At 51.1% G+C, this 20,981-nt stretch overlaps 1 protein-coding gene across 1 annotated transcript in view; it reads right to left on the reverse strand.

The window, feature by feature from the left end:
- Ulk4 (unc-51 like kinase 4) overlaps positions 1-20,981 on the reverse strand; it is a 40,267-nt gene that overhangs the window by 2,766 nt on the left and 16,520 nt on the right. The window contains exons 17-32 of the mRNA XM_048334488.1: positions 20,391-20,469; positions 15,357-15,464; positions 15,165-15,248; positions 13,570-13,731; positions 11,371-11,553; positions 10,802-10,929; positions 9,583-9,716; positions 9,115-9,236; positions 8,907-8,963; positions 7,827-7,878; positions 7,414-7,508; positions 5,918-5,969; positions 5,414-5,564; positions 5,018-5,110; positions 3,514-3,562; positions 712-817 (exon numbers count right to left, since the gene is read on the reverse strand). Coding sequence (XP_048190445.1) covers positions 712-817; positions 3,514-3,562; positions 5,018-5,110; positions 5,414-5,564; positions 5,918-5,969; positions 7,414-7,508; positions 7,827-7,878; positions 8,907-8,963; positions 9,115-9,236; positions 9,583-9,716; positions 10,802-10,929; positions 11,371-11,553; positions 13,570-13,731; positions 15,165-15,248; positions 15,357-15,464; positions 20,391-20,469 — 1,655 coding nt within the window. The remainder of the gene's footprint in view (positions 1-711; positions 818-3,513; positions 3,563-5,017; positions 5,111-5,413; positions 5,565-5,917; positions 5,970-7,413; positions 7,509-7,826; positions 7,879-8,906; positions 8,964-9,114; positions 9,237-9,582; positions 9,717-10,801; positions 10,930-11,370; positions 11,554-13,569; positions 13,732-15,164; positions 15,249-15,356; positions 15,465-20,390; positions 20,470-20,981) is intronic.

Raw genomic sequence — 20,981 nt, forward strand, 5'->3', positions numbered from 1 at the left:
CGGTGGTGGAGCTTGAACCCAGGACCTTACATGCGCATGTGGCTTGTTTTGCTCCAGGCGGGCGCTCTACTACTTGAGCCACAGCGCCGCTTCCAGTTTTCAGGTGGTTTCACTGGAGATCAGAGTCTCATGGACTTTCTTGCCCTGGGGCTGGCTTTGAACTGGGATCCTCCAGATCTCAGCCTCCTGAGTAGCTGGGGATGTCAGGCGCGAGCCACCGATGCCTGGTTTGTAATGACTCATTTCTATAAGTGGATAACGCTTACATTTTACAGCTTTAAAAAATAAAACATATGAGCTGGGAATGTGGTCTAGTGGTAGAGTGCTCGCCTCGTATTCATGAAGCCCTGGGTTCGATTCCTCAGCACCACATATATTGAAAAAGCTAGAAGTGGTGCTGTGGCTCAAGTGGTAGAGGGCCCGCCTGGAGAAGAATAAAGAAGCCAGGGACAGTGCTCAGGCCCCGAGTTCAAGATCCAGGACTGGCAAAAAACAATTTGGGGGCTTGGGTGATGGTGGTGCACAGGGTTAGGGAGGGACCCCCATGTCTCTTGGGAGCGCTTTCCCCCCCACCCCCCCCAGATCCCAGGTCCTGCAGGGACAGCATGCCAGGTTGGCTGTGTTGGTGAAGGCTCCTGGGATTTGAACTCGGGACCCTGGGGTTTTCACTTGCTCCCGTGAGCCGCATGCACGGTCACGCAGCCGCTTTACCTTGCTCGTACAGCAGGGGCAGGTTCGCGTCCGGGCCGGACACCAGGTTGCTGAGCAACGCCACGACACTTTGCACACTGCTCCCCACCACGCTCTCGTGGGGCTCCTGCAAGACACCGGAAATGCCAGCCGGGGGGGTGGAGGGGAGCACGGCGCTCCCACCAGCACCAACCAGCACCGTGTACATATGAAACGTGCTGCACACAACATGGAACACAACATGGAACACACGTATCACATGGAACACGTACCACACGTAACATGGAGTATGCATATATACAAGTGCATTATCTATTTCCTACGTTATGTCTTATAGAATATATAATGAATTACAATCTTGATAACTGCTCCCTGCTCCTGTGCTGTTGTTGCTCATACATTTTTGGGGGCCCCCCCCAGACCTCTGCTGCTTTAGACACTTTGGGGCCCCGCTTTGGCATAGGGCTATTGGATGCTTATTTTGGGGGGGGGGGGGATTGTGAGGATATCAAACAGCCAAAATCAAAAGAGCTGGGCACCGGAACATGGTTTTTCCACTGGCTATTTTCTTTAGTGGCCCCCCAAGAAGCGCCTCACGGGGGTGGCAGGGCTGTGGGGATGGAAACAGTGAGGGAATGCAATCTCATCAGGGCCATGCACTCGGCCCTCCGCGCTTGCGCAGTCATTTCTATCAGGATTCGTTCTTTTTGCCACTGAAAGTGCCATACAAGGCAATTTCAGGGGGGCCAGCACCAAGAGGCCCCCCCCCTTTTCTTAAGGAGAACAGAGGGCTCCCCGCAGATTGGAGGCTTGAAGGAAATAAACACAGGCCATCCCCATGCTGAGCCGTTAGCCATAAAGACAGCCCAGCTCGCCAGGGGTCATGACCTTTCACCCGGAAGAGGACAAGGAGGAGGCGGCAGCAGAGGTGCTGGTGTGAGCACACACTGCAATCCTAGTTAGGAGGTTGACATCCCAAGGATTGAGGTTCAAAGTCAGCCCGGGCAGAAAGGCCTAAAAGACTAGTTCACACACACAGCAAAAACTTATACTGGAGGCATGGCCCAGGTGGTAAAGCACCAGCGGAACAAGCACTGGGCAGGGTTCAAACCCTGGTGCTGCTCCAAACAAACTTATCTCACAAATTACCATGCCTGTCAAGGCTGAGAATCCCAACAGCTCGAGAGGCCCTAGAACATTCTCACTGAAGCCAATGTGCACTTGTTGGCAACACTGCCTCCACTCCAGAAAAATGCCAAAAGGGCTGGGGGGGGGGGTGGGGGGGTGGGCAGCATGGCTAAAATAGTAGAACACCGTCTAGCAAGCCAGAGACCCAGAGTTCAAAGCCCAGTCCTACCAAAATAACATAATTGCATACCTACATTGTATGTTATATTATTTACAAATATACAGAGAAAGGAAATCGAATACAGAATAAACATGGACACACACACACAAAACACATGTGTGATAACATAAAGGTCAACGACATCCGCCATTCCCTGGAACTGCACCAAGAGGAGACAATGTGTACAAAACAAGATCTATCTATCTATATATGTAGATATATAGATATATTTTAATTTCTAACCACGTGCTAGGGGCTCACGCCTGTCATCCCAGCTACTCAGAGATCTGGAGGATTGAGGTTCAGAGTCAGCCCAGACAGGAAAGCCCAGGAGACGTTTGATCGCCAAAGGAAGCGGCAAAAAGCTGGAAGTGGAGCTGTGGCTCAAGGGGTAGAGCACCAAGCTTTGAACAAAGAAGACCAAGGGAGAGGGCAAGGTCCTGAGTTTGAGCAAAGGCAGACACTCCCACGGTTGAGCTGAGCCACAATTTAATGGCTCCGTGCCTAAATCCTTTGGATATGAGGATCCAGAGACAGAAACTGTCTTAAGCTGGCCCTGACTTCACAGGGTCACTAACAGCGATATAATTCCGTGTACTGCTCATCACAATTTTTTTTTTTTTTTTGCCAGTCCTGGGCCTTGGACTCAGGGCCTGCGCACTGTCCCTGGCTTCTTTTTGCTCAAGGCTAGCACTCTGCCACTTGAGCCACAGCGCCCCTTCTGGCCATTTTCTGTATATGTGGTACTGGGGAATCGAACCCAGGGCTTCATGCATACGAGGCAAGCGCTCTTGCCACTAGGCCATATCCCCAGCCCCTCATCACAATTTTGGTGTTCACATTTGCCATGGAAATGGCTTTTCAATGACTGTCGGGCAACAGGTGCATTAAAATATTGGGACGACGCTATCTTGGCACATCTCAGGAAGAATTAAAAAACCCTGCCATGAATAACGATTCCTTTCTCTCCCCCAATAAAATAAGGCTGGTTTATGTGGCCTGGGAGGCAAGGTGATTTATGGAAGAGGTCAATGCATAAAAGCCACGGAAATGCAATGGAGAGATCAGAGTTAGAGCCACAGTCAAAAGATGCATCTGAAAGCAAGTTCCAACACTCAGAACACCCGCAGCTCCCGCCTGGCATCCCAGCTCCTCAGGAGGCTGAGATCTCAGGATCACGGTTCAAAGCCAGCCCAGGCAGGAAAGGCCATGAGACTCTTTTAATGAACCACCAGGACACTAGAAGTGGCGCTGTGGCTCAAGTGGTAGAGCGCCAGCCTTGAGCAGAAGACCTCAGGGGACAGCGCCCAGGCCCTGAGTTCAAGGCCCAATACCAGCACAAAAACCAAACCAACCAACCGCCATAGAACTGTTCCATGCAGACCAAGAGCTAGCAGCAATACCATGTAGTCCAAAAACTGAAAACGGTTTCAAAGTTGTGCTTGAAATTTGAAAAGAATGAATTCCTGTCTTACCAGAATGACTTCAAAGATGAGCGGGATCAATTTGCTTTCTTCCACCAGCCTGTTAGAAAAAAGGAAACGCACACATTAGGTAACGTCCATTGAAACCCACGCTGTCGCTGGGGGCAACGAGGCCCCAATGTTTAATTGCTAAAACTCCGAGACAGAGAAATATAGGATTCAGTGCTCATTTTTTTTTTTTTTTTTTTTTTTGGCCAGTCCTGGGCCTTGGACTCAGGGCCTGAGCACTGTCCCTGGCTTCTTTTTGCTCAAGGCTAGCACTCTGCCACTTCTGGCCGTTTTCTGTATATGTGGTGCTGGGGAATTGAACCTAGGGCCTCGTGTATCCGAGGCAGGCACTCTTGCCACTAGGCTATATCCCCAGCCCTCAGTGCTCATTTTTAACCATATTTTTAATTATACCCAATAATACCTTGGGCTATTAAGGAATAAGATGTTTTTCACTGCATGTGATATAACATTAACCTTATTGGTTCTACAGAAAATGAACTGTGCCAGCCACTGGTGGCACCCGCCTGTTACCCCAGCTACTCAGGAGGCTGAGATCTGAGGATCGTGGTTCGAGGCCAGCCTGGGCAGGAAAAGCAGTGAGACTCCAAAGAACCAGCAAAAAAAAAAAAAAAAAAAGGCCACAAGGGGCGCTGTGGTTCACATGGTAGAGCACCAGCCTTGAGTGAAAAAGCTAAGGGACAGCACCCAGGGCTGTGAGTTCAAGCCCCAGGACTAGCAGCAAAAAATAAAACTCTCAAATAGATGGACAATTTAATAAGATCAACTAATATTCATCATTATTACAAAGACCATCAAAAAAAAGGTAATGCCATCTGAAGGAATGTGCACCAACTCGCATTCCAAGCTCAGGAATGAGACAATGGATAATTTGGTTTTTCAGACGGCCTCTCTCGCTGGGATTATTAAATGTCTAATGAATTTTAATGACTTTTAATTTAAAAACCAAACAAAACTCGAGAGCAGTCACAGAATTCACTTAGGTCCTTTTGCCAAAGCTGGCTTATACCTTCTTGTCATTATTAATACAGAATATTCTTTCATGAAATTCAAGAAGAAGAAAAAAATATCCTTGACAAAACCCAACTTGGGGGCTAGAGACATAGCTGGGTGGCAGGGGACTTGGCAAGCCTGAGCAAAGCCCTGGGTTCGAGCCCCACCACTGGAAACTAAAATGAAATAAGTAAATGCAAGGAAAGCTGGGTGCTGGTGGCTCACGCCTGTCACCCTAACTCCTCAGGAGGCTGAGATCTGAGGCTCATGGTTCAAAGCCAGCCTGGGCAGGGAAGTCCGTGACACTCTTCTTTCCAACGAACCACCAGAAAACCGGAAGTGGCGCTGTGGCTCAAGTGGTAGAGCGCTAGCCTAGAAAACCCGAGGCCCTGAGTTCAAATCCTAGGAACGGCCAGACACATAGGGCAGTTGTGATGGGCACGGAAGGGGCTTTGCACCAGGGAGGAGAGGAGGGGACTGGAACTCACGGCACCTGGTGAGCGTGGGGTTGTGTTCCGTCATGGCCACGAGGAGTTTCAGCGCGTACGCGGGGATGGGGCCAGACTCGATGAGGACCTGGGCGAACCTGCAGTGTGCAGACACCAGCCCCTCAGTGCATCTCCTTAGTCCAGCACCCCCAAAACACCCACCAGAAACCCACTGCTGCTTGCTCCCGCCGGGCATCCCAGCAACTCAGGAGGCTGAGATCTGAAGCCAGCCAGGGCGGGAAAGTCCGTGAGACTCATCTCCACTGAACCCACCAAAAACCCGCAAGTGGCGCTGTGGCCACAAGTGGTAGAGCACTAGCCTTGGGGTGCAGAGCTCAGGGATGGTGCCCCTGGATGACAGACCTGGGGCAGTTGCGTCAGCAGGGAAGCCCGGTACTCACTGGGGGAGCAACACGTCTTGGATGAGGCTCAGTAGACTGCTGTCGGCGTCCGTGTCCGCGTGGGCCTCCTCTTCGCCGGGGCTGGGCTCCTGGTTCACAAGGAGCGATGTGGTTTCCGACAGGAGCCGCAAGCTCAGGAGTCTCCACTCCACTAGAAAGGAAGGAAAAGAAAATGGAAGCTGGGTGTGGTGGCTCACGCCTGTCATCCCGGCTTCTCAGGAGGCTGAGATCTGGAGGATCGTGGTTCGAGGCCAGCCTAGGGCAGGAAAGTCCGTGAGACTCTCATCTCTAATAAACGACCAGAAAACTGGAAGTGGCGCTGTGGCTCAAATGGTAGAGCGCCAGCCTTGAGCTGAAGAGCTCAGGGACAGCGCCCAGGCCTCGAGTTCAAGTCCTGCGACTGGCAAAAAACAAATTGGACAATGCCAAAAATGGGAAACAACGTGGAGAGAAGGTACCACACACACGTGTAGCAGCTGAACTGCGTCTCCAGACCCTGCTTACCATTTTGACTCTGAACCAGAGATACCAATGGAGGCAGGATATAGCTGATGACCTGCAAGGAAGAACAGAGGTTCGAATCTCAGGGAAAGCTGTCAAGTGCCAAGACAGACACTGGGGGACACTGGATTCTCAGGGCTTACACCTGTCATCCTAGCTACTCAGGAGGCTGAGATCTGGGGATCAAGGTTCGATGCCAGCCTGGGCAGCAAAGTCCAAAAACCTGTGGCTCAAGTGGTAGAGCGCTAGCCTTGAACAAAGCTTAGGGACAGCACCCAGGCCCTGAGTTCAAATCCCACAGCCAACCAGAAAACAAGGGGTGATGGGAAGGGGTGGGAGGGTCAGAAAGCACACATTTGAAATGAACGCACACATAAAACCTTGGGTCCAAGTCTAAGCAAGACACTCTAGACTTGAACTTGAATCCTTCCTGCCTCAGTCTCCCAAGTCCCAGACTACAGATATGTCCCAGATATGCTTGTCTGTCCACTGCCTAGGTTTCCAAGCTGTGATTCTTGGAAAGATCTAGAAGCTAAGCTACTGCAGCACACAGGAGTCTTATTTAGTGTCCTGATCTTGGATTCGAACGCAGTCTCAGTCAGGATGCCAGACCTGACAGGTGGCAAGAAATGCTAACACCCCCCCGCCCGCCCCCAGGCCCTGAATCAACACAAGGGAACCCAGGGCGAAGCTGGGATCTCAGGACTTGGGGATGACAAGGGTTAACTACTTGGGATCTTCATCCAATAGAGCATCAAGTGGCAGCTTTGAACTCGCGGTATGACATTTCCAACCACACCCTGGGCCCTTTGGTGCAGGCCTCTTCGTGCATGCCATTAGTCTCAGCCACAAGAGGCGAGAATTTCGCCTCCTTGCCCTTGTTCTCCCCAACAGGTGCTATGTGTATAATAAATTAGTGTGCGTGCAAGGCTGTAATTACATTTCTAGCCCAATGCACTATGAATCATATTTATCAACACCGGCTAGTCAGGAGGCTGACATTTGGAGGATCACAGTTCAAAGCCAGCCTGGGCAGGAAAAGTCTGTGAGATTCTCATCTCCAGTGAAACCACCAGAAAACCGGAAGTGGGGCCGTGGCTCAAGTGGTAGAGTTGCCAGCCTTGAGTGAAAGAGCTCAGGGACAGCGCCCAGGCCACGAGTTCAATCCCCACGACCGCCTCTCAAAAGAGCTCCTTACTGACTTTTATTCTGAAGTTGGAGCTGTGATCCTCAGATCTCGAGTCGCTGGGATTACAGGCGTGTCCACCAGGGCCAGGCAGAAAGGATTTGTCCGAAAGTCATTTTCAGTGGCGAGCTTGGTGGGCTTACGGCCGGGATGCGGGTTTGAGTACGGGTTCCGCACTCATGGTGGGGAGCGAGGTGTGGAGGCGCGTGGAGCTCACTCAGGGGCAGCACAGAGAAAAGACGGGGCGCCAGCGCCCCCTCTTGGGCGGAGCTTTTCCTGCACAACCACCAAGTTCCTGTGAGCAAACACTGACCGTGGAGCGGTACTCCTTCAAGAAAGCAGGGTACTGGATCACGGCTTCAAAGGTGGACAAGGTGATCTTGACAAACTCCTCGGACGCCACCAGCCCTGGGGACACAATCGGGTCATCATTCTTGGTGCTCGTCTACTTTTTCTGCTGGCCGAGGGATTTGAACTCAGGGCCTGGGCCCTGTCCCTGGGCCTCTTTCGCTCAAGGCGGGTGCTCTACCACTTGAACCACAGCGCCACTTCCGGTTTTCTAGTGGTTCACTGGAGATCAGAGTCTCAGGGACTTTCCTGCCTGGGGCAGGCTTTGAACCGGGACCCTCAAATCTCAGCCTCCTGAGTAGCTGGGATGACAGGCGTGAGCACCGGAGCTCACAATTGTTAGTTGTGTCACAGGCACAAAAATCGGGGCCCGCTCACCAATTGCTCCGTCGATGTTCGTTTCTCCCGAGTCGATCGACTTAATGTGACTCTGAAAAACATGAAACCTTTCATGAGCAGCGGCAGGAAACTAATGCTGAAAGAAAATACAGCTACGACGCCATGTTATATGAGGTACATGACATTTCATATAAAAACTACCCCAGGGGCGCTGGTGGGTCATGGTTCAAAGCCAGCCCAACGCAACGACGTCTGTGAGTCTCTTCTCTTTAACTGACCACCAAAAAGCAGAAAGTGGAGCGGTGGCTCACAGCGGTAGAGCACCAGCCTTGAGTGAAAGAGCTCAGGGACAATGCCCAAGCCACAAGTTCAAGTCCCACGACCGACTCAAACCCAAGAACCCAGATCAATGTAGAAAATTGTCAGCATCTGATGGGACATGATGCAAACAACACTGGACGCAGCAAGCCTACTGGACAGACCACTGGGAATCGTTTGTGTATCCCATTTCCCAACCTTATCTGAAATCCTTTTCCGGTGACGTTTTATTGCCAAGCGCCCTAAGAGTGCTCCATCGGCCGTGGGCATGGGAGCCAGGCATCTAGGTGCAAAATGCATCATTCGGGACAAAGCACGCGCTTCTTTGCCAAATGTCAAATTTTCTTAGTCAACAGATAAAAAACATAAAAAGGTCACGCCTCCCGAGACAATTTAATAACACTGGAATTGGGTTTTGGTTGGATTTTTTTTTTTTAATAACCACCATACACCGACAGCAGATTCAAATGGCAGACAAAAAAAAGAGAAAGAAAGAAAAACAACAGAGCTTGTGTTTTCCCTGGGTGCTCAGTGCTGGTGGTTTTTGCCTAGCACCCCAATAACCCAGGAGGCTGAGATCTGAGGATCGCAGTTCAAAGGCAGCCCAAGCAGGAAGTCCATGAGACGCTCATCTCCAATGCAGCAGTAAAAACAAACAAAAACAAAAAGCCCGAAGTGGAGCTGTGGCTCAAGTGGTAGAGCACCTAGCCCTGCGCACGCGCACACACACAGAGCTCAGGGACAGTGCCGAAGCTGTGAGTTCAAGCACCAGGACTGGCACAAACAGAAATGGGTGCTCACCAGAAGGGTGCCGTAACTGAAGAGGAATTCTTCCGTGATCACTCGAGGCCGAAACACCTATAGGGATGGCGGGGGGTGAGGAAAGCCGGAAAGCCAGGAGTGATGTTGAGCTCAGGCAAGAACCCCTGATGGGCATGGCCCGTGTCACCGCCACTACCCCAAGTCTGAGGCCAGGGGTCACTGGGGGTCCCGGGGAAAGGGGGCGCACCTGGGAGGTGACCAGGTGCAGGGCCACGGGCATCATGGGAAGGCACAGCTTCAGCTGCCGGCCTTGAACCGTCGAGGGGTGTTTGCGGCCGGATACGTTAGCCAGGGCTTGGAGGATGTCACCTGCAAGGCACGTGACAAGTGGCTGGGCATGGCGGCTCCCGCTTGTCATCCCGGCTACTCAGGAGGCTGAGATCTGAGGATCGCAGTTCAAAGCCAGCCAGGGCAGGAAAGTCCATGAGACTCTCATCTCCAATGAAACCACCAGAAAACCGGAAGTGGCGCCATTGATGGCTCCAAGTTGACAGGGTGCCAGCCTTGAGCTGAAGAGCTCAGGGACAGCGCCCAGGCCTTGAGTTCAAGTCCTGGGACTGGCAAAAACAACAACAAAACAAATAAAACCCCAAAAAGAACAGGTGAGGATGACATCAATGCAGAAAGGAGAGAAGGGAAGGAGATGGGAGTCTACCCAGGATTCCTGGCAGCTCCTGGGCGATGTGACAGATGAGCAGCTCCAAACATCTGGACAGATGTTCGCCACAGCCCTGCTGCTCCTTGCGCGGCGTGGTCTTCCTGCTGTCCCTCTCAATGTACATCACCAACCTGTAGGCGACAGGAAGACATGGCGGCTCGGCTGCACCTCCAGTTCCAACCTTTCCACCTACCTGTGGCTACTGGTTTTATTGTGTGTGTGTGCGTGCATGCGTGTGTGTGTGTGTGTGTGTGTGTGTGTGTGTGTGTGTGTGTGTGTGTACTGGGCTTGGGCACTTTCCCTTAGCTCTTTTTTTGTCCATGGTGGGACTTGAACTCGGGGCCTGGGCGTTGTTGTCCCTAAGCTCTTTCACTCAAGGCTGGCACTCTACCACTGAGCCATCTATGGCGCCACTTCCGGTTTTCTGGTGGTTTCATGGGTGAGAAGAGCCTCACAGACTTTCCCGCCCCGGCTGGCCTCAAACCTCGGTCCTCCGGAGCTCAGCCTCCCCGGGATGACAGGCGGGAGCCACTGGCGCCGGAGGGCGTTCGGGATTTTGTAATTTATTTCTTGCCACATGCTCAGCATTTTCCTGGCGCGGCTGCTGCCATGGCGCCTTGCTCAGAACAGCCTTGCCTCTAATTCAACGGATCCTCCTCCAGCTGGCCCTGGTTATTTGGGAGATGGGGGTGAGGGGTGGGAGGGGGGAGCAGAGGAGGATCTCATTTTTATTTTAATCCATCTAGAATGGACTTTTATATGCTATTAGCAGAGAAAAATCTGTTTTTCCTACACAGTGAACCCAGTGATCCACAGTATTTCCTTTCTGTAAGATTTAAAACAAACAAAAAACCCTTTCAAGATCAGAGAGTTGTTTGTGTTTTTTTAATTTCACTGAGTACTGTGTTAATAGTAAAGTCCATGGGGATAGAAGGGCGGGAGGAAGGGGTGCAGGGAAAAAAAAAATAATCTAGTCCATCGAGAGACCCCTATTCCTGGGGTCCATCGAGAGACCCCCTATTCTGAGGATGGTGATGGGAAGCATGCCCGGGCAGGAAAAGGCCCCGTGAGAGACCCCTAGGTCCAGTGAGCTAGCAAAAAGCCGGAAGTGGGGGTGTGGCTCGAGTGGGAGAGGGCCACGTGACAGACCCCCTGTGTACCACACGGCTGGGCTGTGACGGGGTGCCCTTTAGTCCCTCCCAGGGGGGAGTCTCACCTCGCCTGGCAGCTAAGCAGTAGCATCTCGCGGTTATGAATCAAAATATAGAGAAGCACGAGGAAGGCTTTGGCTCGGATGGGAGTGGATGGGCTGTCAAGGAGGCGGATGGTCGTAGACACGAAATCCTGGGGGAGACAGCCGGGTCTCTAGAAAGTTCTTTGTGGAGCATGTGGGAAGAATCTCCAGCCATCTCCAGGGTCAAAGAGCGGACAGATTATAACCATCAAACGTGACAGGAAAATGGAAAGCATACCAGCTGCCTCATTTTGTTTTTGGTCAGTCAGGGGACTTGAACTTGGGGCCTGGGCGCTGTCCCTGAGCTTTGCCACTCAAGGCTGGGGCGCTACCACGTGAGCCACAGCCCCACTTCCGGTTTCCTTGGGGGGGAGGGAGGGGGGCTCATGGGAGATGAGAGTCTCCCGGGCTTTCCTGCCCGCGCTGGCTTTGCACCGCGATTCTCAGACCTCAGCCTCCGGAGTAGCAGGGATTACAGGCGTGCGCTCCTAGTGCGGGGCTCAAGCTGGTGGTTGGGAGGCAGGGCAGGGGGAGGGAGCGGGGAGGCCCACCTTCTCCTGGGTGAGCCTCTGCAGGTGGGTGCCACAGGACAGCATGGCGGTGAAGAGGGTGAGCAGGTACTGCTGGACCTTGCAGATGGCGCAGGCCAGGGCGCTGATGACCGCCGTCAGCCCCACCTTCTCGATCACGTTCTGGAAGGCGGTGGGGCACTGCCGGGTGATTCGACATAGGGCCTGTGGGGAGCCACGGGGCACCATGAGGAACGAGGGGGGGGACCCCACTGGGGGCCGGGGGTGGGGGGGCTCAGGCCCATCATCCTTGCCACTTAGGAGGCTGAAATCCGGAGGATCGCAGTTCAAAGCCCGATGCCAGGCAAGAAAGTCTGGCGCGACTCCTTTCATATAACCAGCAATAAATAAGTAAGTAAATAAATAAAAAGAGCTGGGATGCGAGCTGTGGCCCAAGTGGTAGAGTGCCAGCCTTGAAAGAGGAAGCCTAGGGACAGTACCTGGGCCCCGAGTTCAAGTCTCACGACTGGCACCAAACAACGAAAAGATCTATTTGCAAGGCCTAAGAAATTTAGCCTGTACTCCACACCGAACTCTAACCCCTCTGTATGTCATCTTCGCGATAAGCATGTTTTAAGAATCAAAAGAAGCAGGGGCTGGGAATATGGCCTAGTGGTAAAGTGCTCTCCTCATATACATGAAGCCCTGGGTTCGATCCCTCAGCACCACATATATAGAATAAGCCAGAAGTGGCGCTGTGGCTCAAGTGGCAGTGCTAGCCTTGAGCAAAAAGAAGCCAGGGACAGTGCTCAGGCCGAGTTCAAGGCCCAAGACTGGCAATAAACAAAAACAAAACAAAAAATTAAAAGAAGCAAAAAGTAATTTTTTTTTTTTTGCTAGCCCTGGGGCTTGAACTCAGAGCCTGGGCACCGTCCTGAGCTGCTTTTGCTCAAGGCTAGTGCTCTACCATATGCATCTATTAAGAGAAATACGGGGGCTGGGAATATGGCCTAGTGGCAAGAGTGTTTGCCTCCTACACATGAAGCTCTCGGTTCGATTCCCCAGCACCACATATATGGAAAACGGCCAGAAGGGGCGCTGTGGCTCAGGTGGCAGAGTGCTAGCCTTGAGCGGGAAGAAGCCAGGGACAGTGCTCAGGCCCTGAGTCCAAGGCCCAGGACTGGCCAAAAAAGAAATATGGTAAGGATGCGGCCTAGCACTAAGAAGGCAGAAGGGACTGGCCATCTAAGCCAGGCTTAGATGGAGGCTTAGAGGAGAATGGCCTGTGTTAGTCCAACGGCCTCTTAAGTGCACATCGCCGCGTGTTCACATCTTCACACCTCATCATCCTCTGCTCCACGTCAACAGAGTCACGTGCACAAAACAGCGGCCAGCCAATGGGAAAGACTGCAGAAGCTTAGGGGCTTTTTTTTTTTTTTTTTTTTTTTTTTTTTTGCCAGTCCTGGGGCTTGGACTCAGGGCCTGAGCACTGTCCCTGGCTTCTTCCCGCTCAAGGCTAGCACTCTGCCACTTGAGCCACAGCGCCGCTTCCGGCCGTTTTCTGTATATGTGGTGCTGGGGAATCGAACCTAGGGCCTCGTGTATCCGAGGCAGGCACTCTTGCCACTAGGCTATATCCCCAGCCCTTAGGGGCTTTTTTTTAAAAAAGGAGTTTCTCAGGGCCGGGCAGCGGTGGGTAGCGCACACGTCTGTCACGCCAGCTCCTCTCAGGAGGCTGAGATCTAAGGATGGGGGTTCGAAGCCACCCCAGGCAAGAAAAACCTATCCGACTCTTCACTCACATGAACCAGAAAGGAGAAAAAAAGCAAAAGTGGCCGTGTGGCTCAAATGGGAGAGCGCCAGCCTTGAGCCAAAAAGCTTAAGGATAGCACCAAAGCCCTGAGTTCAAGCTCCAGGACTGAGACTCGAACTCAGGGCCTGGGTACTCGCCCTAAGCTTTTTCACACAGGCCTGGGTACCCAACCACTGGAGCCACAACTCCATATTGGGCTTTTCTTTTCCTGGTAGTCCATTGGAGATAGGAGTCTCACAGACTTTGCCAGCCAGGCTGGCTTTGAACCGCGATCCTCTGGATCTCAGCCTCCTGGCTAGGAAGGCAGGTGTGAGCCACTGGTACCCGGCTCCATGCCCAAGTCAAACAACGGAGCTTTCAGACTGGCACGCTGGCATCTTGGCTGGGATTACAGGCAGGTGCGACGGGACTGGTGCTGCAGAGCTTACCGATATGGCGGTGATCCTGAGCGCGTCCACGGTGGAATGGCGGAAGAGGAACCACAGCGCGGGGCCCACTTCCCCTGTGAGGAAGCCCTGGGCCTGTGGAGCCCCCGTGGTGCACACGTTCTCCATCACCTTCGCCGCCATGTGGTTCACCACGCGCTCCTCCTGCAACCAGGGCAGATCATGGTCACGGGTGAGCCCAGACGCCAGGGCAGGCGCTCATCTCCCCAGCCAGCCAGCTAAAAGCAGGGTGGGGTGGGGCGGCGCGGTGCAAGGAGGAGAGCACCAGGCTTCAGGGGAAAAAAGCTAAGGGAAAGAGGGAGGCCCTGAGTTCAAGCCCCAGGATTGGCAAAAGAAAGGAAGAAAAGGGTTGAATAAAAGGAAGATGGATGGATGGAAAGAGGGAGGCAAGATGGATGGAAGGAGGGAGGGAAGATGGATGGATGGAGGGAGGGAAAGTGAAGGAAGGGAGGGAGGGGAGAGAAGGATGGATGGAAGGAGGGAGGGAAGCTGTATGGATGGAAGGGAGGGAAGATAGATGGATGGATGGATGGAAGAGAGAGGGAGGGAAGACGAATGGATGGAAGGAGGGAAAATGGATAGATGGGAGGGAAGATGGATGGATGGAGGGAGGGAAGACGGATGGATGGAGGGAAGAGAAAAATGGATGGAAGGAGGGAGGGAAGATGGATGGATGGAAGGAGGGGAGGGAAGATGGATGGATGGAAGGAGAGAGGGAAGATGGGTAGATGGAGGGAGGAAAGATGGATGGATAGATGGGAGGGAAGATGGGTAGATGGAGGGAGGGAGGGAAGGAGGGAAGAGAAGGACGGATGGAAGGAGGGGAGGGAAGGTGGATGGATGGAAGGAGAGAGGGAAGACAAATGGATGGATGGATGGATGGAAGGAGAGAGAAGGAAGACGAATGGATGGAAGGAGGGAAAATGGATAGATGGAAGGGAGGGAAGATGGATAGATGGATGGGAAAAATGGAGGGAGGGAGGAAGGGAAGATGGACAGATGTTAGGAGGGAAGGAAGATGGATGGAATGGAGGGAGGGACGATGGATGGATGGAAGGAGGGAGGGAAGATGGGTAGATGGACGGATGATGCAAACAGCATCGATCAATCTCAAAGTAGCTAAGCAAAAACCCCGCAAAGCCCCAGACTGAGGTAGGGCTCAGAAGCGCCATCCAACACTTAACGTGCACCAAGGCCCTGGGTTCGAGCCCCTGACCCAAAAATGCATAGATTCCCCCTGTAGCGCTCATGGATGTCGTGTTTACCAACACAGTCAACTTAAAAATGGGAGGCGCCGGTGGCTCACGCCTATCAACCCAGCCACTCAAGAGGCCGACATACGAAAGATCACAGTTCAAAGCCGGTGGGGACAGCAAAGTCCGTGAGACTCTGATCTCCCGTGAACCACCCACCAGGAAAGGCGCTGTGGTTCAAGTGGTAAAGCACCAGCCCAGGGTTCAAGTCCCAGGAGCGACCCAAATCAAAATCAAAAGCCCGCTCATATTTTTCTATTCTGGGGTGCCTTAGTGCCTGGCAGGGGAGGGTACAGTTCAGATTTTAGGGGCGCAGAGCCTCACCCCTTCGCGAAGACATCTCATGACCACTGTGTAGGTGGCCAAGGGCACTGGCCAGCTTTCTCGAGAGTTCTTCTTCTTCTCCTCCTAAAATGGAGTGGAAGGAAAAGATGGTGAGGAGAGAGAGGAGAGCGAGTAGGAAGCTGCGTTGGTGGCGGGGGCTGCTTCAGCTGACAGTCCAGCTGACAGTCTCACCTGAGTGGCGACGAGATACAGCAGCTCCCCGAGGGTGGGCAGAAGGCACTGTTTCAATTTGCTGTTCCTGAAGTTCTCCCGGAGTAATTCAGTCAAGAGAGAAATTGCCTGAGAGAGAGAGAGAGAGAGAGAGAGAGAGAGAGAGAGAGAGAATTATTTCAGATCAGATCGATGTCATGCTTCCTTAGTTTTCCCATTTAAGGAGAAAACCAACCATCCTGCTCATCTTCCTTGGGGTTTGTTTTGTGGTACCACAGAGATTTGAACTCACTGCCTGGAGCTTGCAAGGCAGTTCACTCTAAACGGATCCCAGCTGGGCACTGGTGGCTCACGCCTGTCATCCTAGTTCCTCAGGAGGATCTGGGGTTCAAAGCCAACCTGGGCAGGGGAAGTCCATGGGACTCTTATCTCCAATGCACCACCAGAAAACCGGAAATGGCGCTGTGGCTCAAGTGGTAGCACACTAGCCTTGAGTACAAAGAGGCTCAAGGTAACAGCTGAGGCCCTGAGTTCGAGCCCTACAACTGACAAAAAAAAATTGTTCCCTTGGTTTAGTAACATACAAGGTAGAAATAGCAAGTAGGTGGGCTGGTGCTATTATAGCCATGGGTTCACTTTTTTTTTTTTGCTGGTAAGGTTAAGAGTCTTATGCACTTGCCTGCCTGGGCTGGCTTTGAACCAGGATCCTTAGATCTCAGCCTCTTGAGTAGCTAGGATGATAGCACTGTGCCCTACTGGATGTGAACCAGGATGTTTTCAGGGTCAGGAGCAGGTGTATTGCTGAGTGTGTTGGCTTATACCTGTAACCCCAGTTCTGTGTGAGGTAGATACTGGGAAAATTGTAGGTCAAGGCAAGTCGGGGCAAAAAAGTTAGCGAGACCCCCCTCCCATCCCCCCATTGCAACCACTAAACTGGGCATGGTGGTGAGTGCCTGTAATTCCAGCTGACTCTGACAGGCATCATTTGGAGGGCAAAACGAAATAAAAATTCAATACCCTGTCTGAAAAATAAAACAAAATAAATCAAGGCTTGGTGTCTGTATTTAAGAATAAGCGCAAGGTCCCTGAGTTCAAACCCCAATCCTGCCCAAAAAGTTTTCCAAAAAAAGAGGGTTACACATATTATTTCTGTACAGGGATCCCAACTTTTGCACCTGCCAGAATGTCCAGCCTCTGGTAAGGCTTTTGAACCAGTTCATGCAAGTCACGTGACTTCAGATAAGCCGCCCCCCCAAAAAAAAACCCAAACCCCACATTTCTGCTCACTTTACTACAAAATGGCTGTTGATTTCAAAGCAGCAGTTTGAGCACAGGCAATCCTGCCCTAAGTGATTATTTGCAATATCCAGCAAGCTGACAGCACTGGAGTTTTGTAGTTTCTGTTCATTTAACAGAACTAGCCATAGGTAGGACTTAAAAATATGTCTTTTAGAAAGGAGACAGAAGCCCCTCTGTTCATTTCCTTTATGTTGCACCTTCAAAAATATAAGTCACACAGTACCTGCTTATCTTATTTCGTTGATTTTAATTTCAAGGTTGGAAGATTGGGGTTTGGGGGAGGTTATTTTGGTACTGGGGCTTCAACTCAGGGTTGCTGCCCTTTAGCTTATGTATTCTAGGCTAGCGCTCTACCACAAGAGCCTTATCTCTACTTCCGGTTTTCTGGTGGTTCATTGGAGACAAGAGTCTCATGCACTTTCCTGCCCGGGCTGGCTTTGAACTATGATCTTTGGATCTCAGCCTCCTGAATAGCTGGACGGGTGTGAGCCACCTGCACCTGGCAAGGGGACCATTTTAAACCCTTATGTTGGGCTGGGAATGTGGATTAGTGGTAGAGTGCATGTCTTGCATGCAGGAAGCCCTGGGTTCGATTCCTCAGCACCACATACACAGAAAAAGCCGGAAGTGGCGCTGTGGCTCAAGTGGCAGAGTGTTGGCCTTGAGCAAAAGAAGCTCAGGGACAGCGCCCAAGTCCTGAGTTCAAGTCCCAGGACTGGAAAAAAAAATTAGTCATAGCAGAAAACACAGGGGCTGAAAATTGTTCCACAAACTGTCAGTTCAGAAGCAAGATGAATTGCTATCATTATAACAAATTAAGAAGCATATATTATAGGAATTATTTGATGAGATGTTTTGAGTTCTAGCAAAAGGGAAATTCAAATATGGAAATTTCCCAGATGAGCCACTCTTGCATAGTACAGATTAGCAGAAGAAATGAATCGACAAGGTTTTAATTCACCACAGCAAAATGCGATCATGACTCAATGCTTGCTTTTATCATTCTCAACAAATTCAGCTCTCACACAGTCCAAATTCAAAACAGAAGCCATGGGCTGGTGGGGTGGGCCTATAATCCCAGCTACTCAGGAGGATAAGATCTGAAGATCACGGTTCAAAGCCAGCCAGGGCAGGGAAGTCTGTGAGATTCTTTTCTTTTCTTTCTTTCTTTTTTTTGCCAGTCCTGGGCTTGGACTCAGGGCCTAAGCACTGTCCCTGGCTTCTTTTTGCTCAAGGCTAGCACTCTGCCACTTGAGCCACAGCGCCACTTCTGGCCATTTTCTGTATATATGGTGCTGGGGAATTGAACCCAGGGCCTCATGTATACGAGGCAAGCACTCTTGCCACTAGGCCATCTCCCCAGCCCCTGTGAGACTCTTTTCTCCAATGAACCACCAGAAAAATGGATACTGGTATTAAAATGTATGCATTCATGGAGGAAAGATTTAAAAAATAATAATATCGGGGCTTTCTATCCAACCACTGGGATGTCTCTCCATTTATTTCATGATATTTTTTGTCCTGTAAAAATTTTCTACCTTTTTTTTCCCTTTGGCTTCACTGACAAACGCAAACTGTGAAGGCTGGCACCGGTAGCTCAAGCCTGTAATCCTAGCTACTCAGGAAGGCTGAGATGTGAGGATCTCAGTTCAAAGCCAGCCTGAGGTAGAACAGCCTCCCAGACCTCAAGAACTCTGAACCTAGGGTTCACAATGAGCTCCCCAATGTCTTGATGCCCTGAAATTAGGTGCAAGATTTTGTGGGGTTTTTTTGTCAGTTGTGGAGCTTGAACTCAGGGCCTGGGCACTGTCCCTGAGCTTCTTTTGCTCAAGGCTAGTGCTCTACCACTTTGAGCCACAACTCCATCTCGGGTTTTCTGGTGGTCCACTGGAGAGTCTCACAGACTTTCCTGCCTTGGCTGGCTTTGAACCACAATCCTCAGATTTCAGCCTTCTGAGTAGCTGGGGTTACAGGCGTGTACCACGGTGCCCGGAAAGTGCACGATGAGCTAGCATTCTTCTGGAGGGGAGGGCCAGCTTACAATTCATCCTGCTAAATAACCTCAAGTCATAACAATGACCAACACAATGGAGCTCTGGTTTTTTAGCCAAAACTACTAAAAAGAGAGTAGAAGATGAATGCCACACCCAGTACTTCTAGAAATAGAAGGCTAAGCTGTCAAACTTATGGGAACATTTTCCCCCAGTGTTTGAGTGACCTCTAGTGGCTGCTTCAAATATGACAGCAGATGTATGTAAAACTCCAAAGTTCACACACACACACACAAAGTGCCACCATTTACTAATGATCCTATAGGTTAAAAATCAGGAATTCTTATATGAAATTACCTCGCCACAGGTTTATTTGTATTTCTTAAAAAATGGATATGAAAGTCAGGGATGGGCCGGTAGCTCAAGCCTAGCATCCTAACTACTCAGGAGGCTGAGATCAGAGGGTCGCGGGTTCAAAACCAGCCTGGGCAGGAAAGTCCATGAGACTCTGACCTCCAGTTAGCCATCAGAAAACCAAAAGTATTGCTGTGGTGCACAGTGGTAGTTAGCCTTGAGCAAAAGAAGCTCAGGGACAGTGCCCAGGCCCCACAGCAGACAAAAAAAAAAAAGAAGAAAAAGTAATCTATTCCTGCTCTCTCTGTTCAGCATGGAGAAGGGGAAGGGCAGGAACAAGGGCTGAAGAAACACTTTGAGAACACAAAGGACCCTGGCACCCCATCTCCAAAGCAAAGGGACCATGGCCTTGGCCATCGCTGATCGCCCAGTCAAGAGCACTCCTCTTAGAGCACAAGCTGTGTCCTCCTCTTTTCCATCCACTGGACGGCTCCAACTAAATCCAGCAATTCCTCCACAAGCTCTCAACACCAAAACCATCGGCTGCAGCATAACAAAAATCCTCTCCTGGCCCCAAGTCCTTCCTCTTTCCCATAAAGGCCTTGGGATTCCTCTCCATTTTCACTTAGGAGACTCTCCTGGTGCAAAGGACGGAAACATAACAACCCATGACAGCCAATCAGGTGGAAGGATAGCACATGACAACCAATGAGGCTCAAGTGGTAGAGCACTAGAGAAAAGCTCAGGAGCAGTGTACAAGCCCAGAGTTCATGCCATAAAACAAGGACAAAAAGAACTTTAAAAAGCAATTAAATATCAATAAATACTTTAAGACTAGGCACAGTGATTCAATACTGTAATCTTTGCTACTTGGGAGGAAGAGAGTTCAAGGATTCACAGTTCGAACCCAGGCCAGGCAAAAAGTTTGTGAGACTCCCAATGGCTAGGGGCAATATTGTGTCTCCAGCTACAGGCTCGCCCTCCAAGCTACATGGGAAGTAAAAAGAGGCAGATCACAGTCCAGTTTAAAAAGAAAAAAAGGCGGGTCACAGTGTGGGCTGTCTCAGCCATAAATCAATCCTATCTCAAAAATACCCAACACACAAAGGACATGTGGTAGAGCGCCTGCCAAGCAAACACAAGGCCTTGAATTCAAACCTCAAGACCACCAAAAATAGAAAAAAAAAACAAACAGGGGCTGGGAATATGGCCTAGTGGCAAGAGTGCTTGCCTCCTACACATGAAGCTCTCGGTTCGATTCCCCAGCACCACATATATGGAAAACGGCCAGAAGGGGCGCTGTGGCTCAAGTGGCAGAGTGCTGGCCTTGAGCAGGAAGAAGCCAGGGATGGTGCTCAGGCCCTGAGTCCAAGGCCCAGGACTGGCCAAAAAAGAAAAAAAAACAACTTACCTCAACGACAGGCACATTATCCTGGAGCTCGGTGGTATGGGAGGCAAGTAAGGCGATCATCCGAGCTACCTTCGAGCGTCTACACAAGGAGAGAGTACAGAACACAGGCTCAGAAAAGCAGACAGGGAGGCAGGAAGCACCAAGGAAGGCCCTCAAGGCTAAAGATGTACATGAGACAAAAGAAGGCGAAAAGTGTGTGTGTGTGGGGGGGGGAGATATAGTCATTTGGTTCAGTTGCAAAGGCTACCAGAACCTTCTAATGCTTGACCTTACTTGTGCTTTTCCACCTGGCATGCTGCACCCACAAAAAGCAGGAAGAGCCAGGCGTTGGTGGCTCGCACCTGTCACCCCCACGTTCTTCTGAGGCACAAACAGGCGGATCACAGTCCAGGCCAACCCAAAGAATACACTTAAAGACTTCATTCAGAAAACAATGAATGTAAAAACGGCTGCAAGCTTAGCTCATGTGAGTGCAAAACACAGTGCTACAAAAAAAAAGGGGGGGGGTTGGGAAGGGAAAGCTGTGGATCCCATTAAGACTGTAAACAGGGGCTGGGAATATGGCCTAGTGATAAAGCGCTCGCTTCATAT

This window comes from Perognathus longimembris, chromosome 26, assembly GCF_023159225.1.
Source record: "Perognathus longimembris pacificus isolate PPM17 chromosome 26, ASM2315922v1, whole genome shotgun sequence".
Taxonomy (NCBI): Eukaryota; Metazoa; Chordata; class Mammalia; order Rodentia; family Heteromyidae; genus Perognathus; species Perognathus longimembris.